The sequence below is a fragment of the Nanorana parkeri genome, unplaced genomic scaffold (genome assembly GCF_000935625.1).
Source record: "Nanorana parkeri isolate BGI_ZX_2015 unplaced genomic scaffold, ASM93562v1 scaffold309, whole genome shotgun sequence".
NCBI classification, from domain to species: Eukaryota; Metazoa; Chordata; class Amphibia; order Anura; family Dicroglossidae; genus Nanorana; species Nanorana parkeri.
This window is the reverse complement of record NW_017306577.1, coordinates 461,660-472,525: the sequence shown is the minus strand read 5'-3', so window position 1 is coordinate 472,525 and position 10,866 is coordinate 461,660. Positions and strand designations below refer to the sequence as shown.

The following is a 10,866-nucleotide window of genomic DNA, read 5'->3' as shown; positions in this document are numbered from 1 at the left end:
TATATTCTATTAATGTATCACCCCCAAGTCATTTTCTTGTTATCAGGCCAGGCGATCTTTGGGGGATTAAACGAGGCTGTCCAGTGCCAGTGATAATTATTTGATATACTCGCTTACTAAGTGTTTTATTATCCCCACCATAAAAGCATCATGCAACCAGGCCTGGGCAGACTGTGGAATGTGAATATGCCAGACATAGGTGCGCTATATTGCAGAGCTGTGTATATCTCAGTACTGAATGTACATAAATACAAATCCATTGGCAGGTAAAACAGCTCCAGTATATGTATTTCATCTGCATATTTAGCTGACTGCCTGGAGTTCAGCTTTAATTGCAATATTTGCTGCCCCGTTTTCAAAAGTAAACACGGCTTAGCTGTCCACCAATTTACCATCAGTGCTTTTCCTCTGCTCTCTCCATCTTTACCCTTCACGCTCTGCCCCGATTGTATATTTGCTGATAGTTGCAGTCTAAATATTTCATCCTGTTTTCTGCATGAGGATTTTTCTTTTTTTTCGTAAGTGATTTTCTTGATTGGCTCTTCCTTTCAGCATCTCAGGAACTCTCTGCAGCATAAATTGGTTTTAATCTGCCTCTTTGCACTTTGTCAGGCGCCCCCGCTGGCAAAATAAAACCCACTGTCCGTCTTTTTTTTTTTCGGGGTGGGTAAAAATTCCCTGCGTCCGCAAGACGTTTGATGCCTTTTTACAGGATAAGTGTGAGGTTTATCTGAGCTCCAGTAAACGGTGACGAGACCCAGGCGGTCTGCTAGATTAATGTTCTTGTCTTGTAAGTAAGCATAACAGCTTTTATGTTTAACAGTGTGACACGGCCCTCTCTGTTCAATTTTAATAATTTCCACTCTCTTATCGAAAGGCTGCACAAAACATTAGGGCTCTTTCCGTGCCGTTAGTGCTTCCACCAGGAGGATGTGGAAAGCTCCTCAGGCATAGGAAGCCAATTTTGGCATTTACCGGTTCAGAGATATCATATACGTCCCTGGAAGGGGGAAAAAAAAGAAAGAAAAGATGTAACGTGATTTAGGCCTGATATTATAAATTGCAAATAGATTTATATTTATTTAGACATTATGTGTACGAAGCTAACCAGACACCCTCTGGACACATTACACAGCCATGCAATCTCCCGCAACAGGCAACAGTGATTGAATACCACTAGGGAGAAGCTCATATTTGGACCATACCTTGCTGAACATGAGCGCCTGCAAACATGCAAGTGCTCTGGGCCACCCGCCCAATCAGCTGCAACCCACCCCGCAGTTGCACATTAAAAAAAGGGCAGAAAGCTTGTGCTGATGTCATTGACCATATTAGGGCAATGTCACTGACCAAATATAGCCATGTGGCCATATATGGTCAATGGCATCACTGCATCCTGCCCCAATGCTTATGTGCAGCTGCGGGTGGGGAATTCCCTGGCCACAGCTGGTTGGATGGCAGCAGAAGGAGCATCCTTCCATGTTCCTTTCATTGAACCTGAGTTCATCCCTAATTACCACCAAAAGTCAACTTTCAGTTTTTTTCCTGATGAAAGCAGAACTTATGGGCATTTAAATATTTACCAGTTCCAAGTGGTAGATATGCTATAAAACCAGCCCTCATTGACCTCTGTAGTTACAAGCATTGTGAAGCAATTCATCCTAAAAGTTCACAGAAAAAGCACAAAAGTTGTTTTGGTCTAGTATTGGCACTCTGATCTCCCCCCTCTTCCTGTGCACCTAACCTGTGTTTACATTGGAGATTAGGAGGCTGCTAATGCCAGGCGGCTAATGAATCACAGGAAATGAAGAAGCTTCTGCTGCAAATGTTGCGGATAAATTACTCCATGGTGGCTGCAGATACAGAGGTCAATGAGGGCTTGTGTTAAGGAAGTTTAATCTGCTTATATTTTGCCTTTCCTGGTTACTCTTTTACCCTCTCATCTACATGCTAATGACATTTTGAAAAAAAAAAAGGTTTCTGGTTTCATTGCATTCCTTATTTTAAACCCAGTGATGTCATCACTGAGTCTCTGTGCTTCTCCATGCAGTGCAGGCAGATCATGGCTGATGGGAGGAACAGGCAGGGTGCTGTACATAGCTTCCTGAAAACATCAAAGCACCCTGCCTAAGAACTGCTCCCAAGAGCCCTGATGCAAGCAGTGGGCAGGGTTATGCAAATATCCAAATGCCTTGATAGGCAAGTGTCAGTCTGGAGGAGTGGGCATTCCTAGGCAGGCTACAATTGCATGTAGACCACCCTAGGTGATGCCCACATGTGATGCTGAGCCCCCATGATTGAAAGAACTGAAATCCAAGGAATGAAAGGGCGGACCAGGGACAGTCAGGCTGGGAGGAAAGGACTGGAGTATGCTGGATGTGCTCAAGCCAGGAAAGGAAGTGGGTTATATCTGAAATCAAATAAAGCAATTTTATCATAAGAGAGGAGTCTGTACAACTATGCAAGGGGTAAGGCTGGAGTCCACCCTTAAAGTATATCTACTGCTTGTGCAAAATATGTTTCCGTCCGTTTTTTTACTACGGGCGGACGGCAAGAGGTTAATGTTGATAGCTTTACCACAGTTCTACTTTAGGGTACAAATAACAGTTATCTGTTACTGCGCTGCTCTTCAATTGAAGCAGCCACCTTTTGAGGATGCTTTATGTGCTTTTCTGGATCCTTGACTAGTGGGTGGAAAAGCTAGCCATTGAAGGTGCAAAATAGTGATACAGAGCCAGGCATTTTTCTGAGAGCAAACTAGAAAGGGGTCACAAACAGCTGGTTATGAAAAGTGCCCCGGGGCAAGAGCATAATTGGGAGCACAGCCATTGTCAAGGTTATTCTATTCTGAAAACCATTCTGATATTGGTAGCTCAACATTCAACAACTACATATACAGTAATGTAAAATACAGGAAGTTGTTGAATGTTGAGCTGCCAATTTCAGCCTGGTTTGCATACATTTCCCAAAATATGTTTTGTCCACGAGGGTTTAGCTCATTGGCCTCTGGAGTCTCCATATTGACAGTTTCTATGCTGCCAAGGGTAACCAGAGCTGAGCATATAAATCAGAGTGTGAAGCAAACAAATAGTCATGAACAGGGCTGTTGCCTCAGGCGGTATCTCTTTGGGTCATGTCACATCTCTTTGGGTCTCTTTCCAGGCAGAGTGTTCTAGGGCTGCTAAGAGCTAGACAGAGATATGTGTAAGGGCCATGCACATTTCTACTCCCAGCTCTTAGCAACCTCGGACACTCTGGCTGGAACCTGCCCAGCTGCTGGCAACTAGTGACATCACTGGTTGCCAGGAGCTGAGCGGGATGCTCTAGCTGGCATCCTGCCTAGCTTTTGGGAACCAATGATGTCACTGGTTGCCAGGAGCTGAATGGAGCACTCTGGCTGGCATCCCGCCCAGCTCCTGGCAACCAGTGACATCAGTGAGCTGGGTGGGATGCCGGCCAGGAACCCATCAACCCCCCTTGACCACCAGTACCCCCTTCCCTGCGCCCCAGGTGTTCTTTATTTTAGGGACACCCCTGGCCATGAATCGCATCAAAGTTAGGGCAGGTAGTGTTCAAGGGAAATCTACAACAAAGAGTTAGACCTAGGAGCTCAAAAACATTGTTTGCCTTGGAAAGTTGATTGCATTGCTCTTAAAAAGGGAGCTTAACTTGCTCTACTGACCTAATCATCACCATAACCAGCTGTAGCATCACACCGATGGAACTGATACCCAATCTACCCCCTCTTCCCCGCTCTTCTTCCCTCTGACCCTTTTCTAAAACTTACCTATGATAACTTTTTGTTAATAGGGACAGACATAGAGCAATGGTACCCACTTTGGACTTTTATGTGCCTTATAATTTGCATACGTTGCTTGTATTGTACCATATATGTATTGTCCCTTTTCCTTGTGAAAACCGAATAAAATATATTGTTACAAAAAAAAAAAAAAGGGAGCTTAACCTATTCGGAAGCCATCTGATGCATTGGTATGGTCAGCAAAGCCCCTTTGGGTGGACTGCGCACCAGAGGGCATAAATGGAACTCTGGCGCATGGATATGAAACCTAGAGTGCAAGGAGACTCAGCATTGGGAGATGGTAGATTCAAGGGGAGAATTAGGAAGCTGTGCCTAGGTGGAGAACATTTAGGAGGATGAGCCAGCAAGGACCATCTAAAAGCTGACTGCTTGACGTCTGGCTGCACCCCTAAAGGCCAGCTGCAACACAGGGGTGCAGTTTTATAGATTTAGATACACTATAAACCTGTTTGCAGTTTATTAAAGAAAAAAAAGTTATACTAAAAAACTGAAAACAAGTTCAAGTGTTCACATCCTTCAGAGTTGGAGGAAGTAGGACAAAGATAAGGAAAACAATGACATTTGTGAAAATTGTGATGTATTTATGCTGCATTTAACACAGAAAACTTGCCCAGAGGTGGAGGTACGCTTTTAAATATCGCTCTTACCAGCTCTAACTGATCTTCTTTATTTCAAAGGGGGTGAGGAGGAATAATAGGGTGACCCAGTAACCCCAAATTTCCTCTTCTGTTCTCTACAGGGTATTGCCGCAGGAGCGCGTTCAAAAGGCGAACACAAACAGAAAGTCTTTCTAACAGTTTCCTTTGGAGGGATAAAAATCTTTGATGAGAAGACCGGTGTAAGTAGATGTGGATCACACGCTGTGACTCCAAACTGTTTAATATTCCCAGAATACACATGTTCTACATAGCAGATAAGCAATAGCCAAAGATCAATAATATTCAGAGTGACTCATGTATGAACAATCATCTTACTGATATCAGGACGGAAAGGCAGTTCTTGTACTTCTGTTGCCTTGCAACCGAGCTGTAGCTGGGATCCATATGACTACCTTAAACCCATTTGTTTTAGTCTACCCTTAACCCTACCATATCTGTATTACATGCTCTGGGTGCCTCTATCTAGATACTGTTCAGGGCCGTCTTTAATATTGATTGGACCCTGGGCAAACATTTCTCAGACCAGAGAGAAGAGACAGCCAGCAGAGAGAGAAGAGACAGCCAGGAGAGAGAGAGAGAAGAGACAGCCAGGAGAGAGAGAAGAGACAGCCAGGAGAGAGAGAAGAGACAGCCAGGAGAGAGAGAAGAGACAGCCAGGATAGAGAGAAGAGACAGCCAGGATAGAGAGAGTGGAGACAGCCAGGAGAGAGAGTGAGGAGAGGCAGGCAGGAGAGAGGAGAAACAGCCAGGGAAGAGCAAGGAGAGACAGCCAGGCGAGAGAGTGAGCAGAGACATCCTGGGAAGAGAACAAGGAGAAACAGCCAGGAGAGAGACAGCCAGGAGAGAGATCGAGAAAAGACAGCCAGAAGAGAGAGCAAGAAGAGACAGCCAGGAGAGAGAGCAAGAAGAGACAGCCAGAAGGGAGAGTGAGGAGAGACAGCCAGGAGAGAGAGAGCGAGAAGAGAGAGAGAGAACACTCATATGCAGGGTCTCAGAGGACTTTACAGGATCTCAGGCGGACTGTGCGGGATCTCAGGCTGGTTGTACATGGTCTCAGGTTTGTCTGTACAGGTATCGGTGCAGGTACATCCCTAGACAATTATAAAAGTGCACTGCGCTTTATAGACCAACTACATATACAATTTAATGATAATCTACCTGTGAAATAAATATAGAAATATGCAGAATCACCCTATGGTGAATAAATACCTATTGGGTATTTTCCCACTATATACAGGTGAAACTCGAATAATTAGAATATCGTGCAAAAGTAATTGCAGTAAGTGCTGCAAAAGGGGCCCAAACCAAGTACTGAGTACATATGCATGCTTGTACTTTTCAGAGGTCCGATATTGTTCTATGTACAATCCTTGTTTTATTGATTGCATGTAATAATCTACTTTTTTGAGGTTGTGGATTTGGGGTTCTTGGGGTTTTCATGAGCTGTAAGCCATAATCATCACAATGATGACAAATCACGGCTTGAACTATCTTGCTTTGCATGTAATGAGTCTCTCTCATATATTAGTTTCACCTTTTAAGTTGCATTAGTGAAATAAATGAACTTTGCACGATATTCTAATTATTCGAGTTTCACCTGTATTGTATTTATTCACCATAGGGCATAGGGTGATTCTGCATATTTCTATATTTATTTCACAAGTAGATTATCATTAGATTGTATATGTAGTTGGTCTATAAAGCGCAGTGCACTTTTATAATTCATTTTTTAGGTGTTATTTACACTTTTTAGCATGGCAGCTAATAGGTTTATTGTTCCATAGCACATATCCTGTTTGTTAAGTTATCTAAAGGTGCATCACTAGTATTGAAAGCACAGGAAGCTTTGCTGCAGCCATAGAACTTGATGACATTTCCTATAAAAATTAGCAATCCTGCTTCAGCAGCATGGATTGAACAGAAGCAATATCAGAAATCTGCTCTACATATGAATGTATTGCACACAGTATATGTATCTGTTGCATACATATACTGTGGCATATATGGGCACTTACTTGGTGTGAAGATGTAGAGAGGGAACACAGCAGGGGTGACAGCTCAGGGCACAATGCAGACTCCCAGCAGGCCCGGTCACACAGGCGCACAGAGAGAAGCAGGGGGCGGGGGCCGAGTTGATAGGGGGCGGAGCCCGGAGTGCCGTCCATAGTGCTGTATGTAGCCTCCTGTCTGTAGAGCTGTGACGCCGTGTACACTGTATACGCCGTGTACACTGGTGCAAGCCCCCTTGCCTACACAGGTGAGGCTGCCAGCCCTGCACGTGTATATCTTATGTGGGCTGAAGGGGCAGCTGCTTTGGGCCCCACAACGACGACTGGGCCCTGGGCAACTGCCCCTTTTGCCCTGCGTTAAAGACGGCCATGATACTGTTAAATGATGCTTCCAACAGGAGATTGAGACAGCTGCCCTATTTTAAAGAAGAACTGCACAAGCCTTTCTGTGTACCATACTGCTATGTAAATAGGAACAAAGCTCCAATGCTGTGCTAGCCTGTAATAGTTCAGTATCTCAACACAACCCAGTGCCCAGTTATTCCATTTTCCTATCGGAGACTTGCTCCACAGTATAAGTAACTAAAGGGTACCTGTCTGCTTGAAGTACCTTACCCAATGTATGAGAAGGCAGTGCAGAGTTTTGCAACACAATATAACAAGGGGGGACATCATTGCATTGTTGTCCCTCAGCAAATGTATAACAATTCTTGTAGCAACCCTTTCCTTTGGCCATGTTTATGGAAAACTCTGCCAGACATGAACTGTTCAGCCTTTAAAACAACTCACTGGTGCATGACCACCGAGCAGAAACTTGGCCCTGGTCTGTCTCAGGAGACCCAGTTATTGCACCAGTGGATGATACCACCTTGGCACTCACCCAACACCGAAAGCTAAAGCCAGGTTCTCAATGACAACCAAACATCAAAGACACCTTCCTGTGGCAGATATGCGTCACTGCACTCTGCAAGCCAGTTGTTATGGTAAGCTCAGAGTACCTGTCGGGTTTACCATTCTCCTCTGAGAATCCCAGCCAGGATTTCCAGAAGATCCGCTATTAATGGATCTCACAGAGTCCAGGCCAGTATGGCTAGTAATAATAAAATATTTCAGACCAGGATTTCCAGTGTACCCTGAGGCTTGGTGTGTCGTCTCTGACTCAGAGGGGTATTTAAGCACTAGCTGTGCAAGGAGCTGGTGCTGTGTCTGTTTGCCTGTTTCCTGTTTGTCTAAAGGACTCATACTTCTGCTGTTTTCTCTTTGCTGACCCGGACCGCCTGACCCTTCTTCGCTTGCTGCCCGCCCTGATCTTCTGCCTGGATCCGACTTTGCTCTTGTCTGCTGCGTTTATCCTCTGATTACCCGTCTGACCACTGTCTGCTAGCTGCCTGCCTTGAACTCTGCCTGGATCTGACTACTGTCTCCTCATTGGAGCCCTCATGTTCTCGTCCATCCCTTGGCGAGGCAACCCTGGGGATCGCAACCTGGTACCAGCAAGCAGCCAAGCCCATCTCCACCATCAGGAGCTCTGGTAAACCCCAGGCTGGTAGTTAGACTCCGCCCCTCAGGGAAGCCCGTATCACCTGCCAGGGGGTGTCACCCTAACACCAGTAGGGATATCTCGGCAGCCAAAGGGAATGGTTAGTAAAGTAGAGGAGGGCTTGACTGTTGACTTAAATCAAAAAGTTAGACTTTGCATATCCAAGTAGAAGTAGAAGGCAAGACACTGGACCCAGTTATTTGGTTCAGTCTCTAGTTAGTTAGGATCAGATTGCCTGAGTTCGGCAGATCTCCATAAAGCAAAGGTCTTCCCAAGGGGTGACCAAACTTGACAAATTCACATGAAGTAGAACCAGAAAGAGCACCAAACATATGTAGGAAGAGTCCAGAACTGTATTTTATTACTCCACATATGTCAAAAAGGTACAGAAAACCAGCCATCATGCTTTGCAGGCCAAGAGTCCAAGATATTATATGATAGTTGCCAGAGCCCTGATAAAAGGATGAGTGTTTGGCCCCCCGAAACACGTTGGCTGTTTTTCTGTCCCTTTTTGACATATTTTGATGATCAAATTGCAGTTCTGGGCTTTCGAAGCGTGTTTGCCGCTCCTTCTGGTTCTACATTATGCGGCAAACTTCGCTTATGAACGGTGCTTTTTAGTCTGCATGTCTTGTGGAAAGAAGGAGTGTCTTTCAAACCGCTGATGGAACGGAATAAACTTACCGCTATGTTTACATGCTTGGGGAATGGAAAGGTTTTTATCAAGATCTCATATCACTTTGGCCAGAGATGAGCTTTAGAGCAATAGCGTTTGTTGGGTCAGTGTTGGCTCAGTGAACCGAAATTGCAGGCTTTTTGATTTGCTTTCTTTGCCCGGCGAGACATAATCTCGAATCTGAGGCTTGTGAACTTTCACACAAAACCACAGAACAATATAAATATTTTGTTCGTGACTCGCATGAGTACTTTTAGCTTCTGTGAACCGAGGGCCAGACCTATTTAAGACAAAAAAATAAATAAAATCAAACTCCGGGAGATGACAGCAGATTTAAAAACGGCAAACTTTGAACAACCGCCATACTGATCTGCCACAAATGGACATTTTTTTTACCTTTCAGACCTTAGCTGTGTTTTGTGTCATTTTAGGACTGTTTTCTTGTACATTTCACAAGCCGCTGGCTGCTCGCGGGCCATTTTTCATCTGTGTTTGCAAAGACAAGCAGTTTTGAACATAAGCAGTTTGCTGTAACATGAAAAGCCGGTCCGCATGGAAGCTGGCAGGGCGATTCAGACAGAGATGTATGATATGGAGGCTGTGATGTACGGGTACAAGCTAGTTCCGCGGCAATAAAGGCCTCGCGGGACCGTCTGCTGCTGCTCACATCTGCTTCTGTAGGGAAACTCCAGCTGTGATACACGGGAACACAATTAAAGAGATTGTAACTCGCATTTGTCTTCAGTTCCTTTCTGTTGTTATACACTTTAAATGTTTAAAGCGACCCTGATGTGAGATCAAGCCACCTCGTAAAATAAAAACCGTTATACTAACCTTTCTGGCAGGCGTTGTGTTAAAATTTCATTGTCTAGGAGAGCTACGCTTTGTCCCTCCCTTCCATCCTTTCCTCTTTATCCTTCCCCACTTCCTTCCTTCCTTCCTCCCCCATTCCTTTATTTCTTTCTCTCCTCTCTTCCTTCCTTCCTTCCTGCCTCCTCCCTATCTTCCTTGCCGCCTTCCTTTTATTCCTTCCTTCCCATCTTCCTTCCTTCATTCTTCCTAACCTACTACATTCCTCCCACATTCCTTCCTTCTTTCTTTAATTTCTTCCTCCCATCTTTCATCCTTCCTTCCCCATTGATTCCTTCTTTCTTTCCTTTCTACCTTTCTCCCTCCCATCTTCATTGCTTCCTTCTTCCCTCCCTCTACCATTCTTCTTTCTTTTTCTCTTTCCTTCCTTCATTCCTCCTTTTTTCCTCCCTCTCTCCCATCTTGCTTCCTTCTTTCCCCACTTCCTTCCTTCTTTCCTTTTTACCTTCCTCCTTGCTTGCCTCGCTCCCATCTTCCTTCCCTCCTTCGTTCCTTACTTCCTCACTTCCTTCTTTCCTCCCTCATAAGTCCTTTCTTTCCTTTCTACCTTCCTCCTCCCTCCTATCTTCCTTACTTCCTTCCCCCCTTTCTTTCTTTCTTTCTTTCTCCCTCGCTCCCTCCCCACTTTCTTTCTTTCTTTCTTTCTTTCTTTCTTTCTTTCTTTCTTTCTTTCTTTCTTTCTTTCTTTCTTTCTTTCTTTCTTTCTTTCTTTCTTCCTTCCTTCCTTCCAATCTTTATCTCATAAAATGTTTGATTATTTAACATTTCTTTTTAGACAGGAAATGTGAAAACTAGAATAACTATAAACCTTTCTTTCATTTGTTTGTTTTTGTTTACCACTTGTGCTAGTTTCAGGAAGGATTTAGAAAACCAGATTATGTCTGTGCTGTGAGTAGCCTTCAGCATGTCACATTACACACATAGCTGAATGACCCAGAGGCATCCTCCCTCTCTTCTAGCAGGAACAGTCAGTAAGTGCAGGGCTAGTGCTGGGCTTTATCAGTGGCGTGCCATGTATTTTTTTTTTATATGAAAGCGGATACATAATATCAACTGTCATGCTTGTAAACAAGAAAAAAAATAAAAGTAAACACAACCATTATAGTCTCCCTTCAATAGTAGAGCGCGGCTTCATGATGTAAGGAGGATGGATGATATGGGAACAGCTTGATCCTTCTAGACTATTGTTGTTGAGGCATCAGTAAAGGCCGATAGCAGTCTGGATTCAATTGCACCCATGAGGGGTAATTCAGCACCTCATCAATGAATAACCCGAATGATATATTATTATA

The 10,866-nt window shown here is 44.3% G+C and overlaps 1 protein-coding gene across 5 annotated transcripts in view; it reads left to right on the top strand.

The window, feature by feature from the left end:
• Positions 1-10,866, top strand: part of DAB1 (DAB1, reelin adaptor protein) — a 178,797-nt gene that overhangs the window by 61,578 nt on the left and 106,353 nt on the right. For all 5 annotated transcript variants that reach the window (XM_018557894.1, XM_018557892.1, XM_018557893.1 and 2 more), the window contains exon 3: positions 4,560-4,658. In XM_018557894.1, coding sequence (XP_018413396.1) covers positions 4,560-4,658 — 99 coding nt within the window. The remainder of the gene's footprint in view (positions 1-4,559; positions 4,659-10,866) is intronic.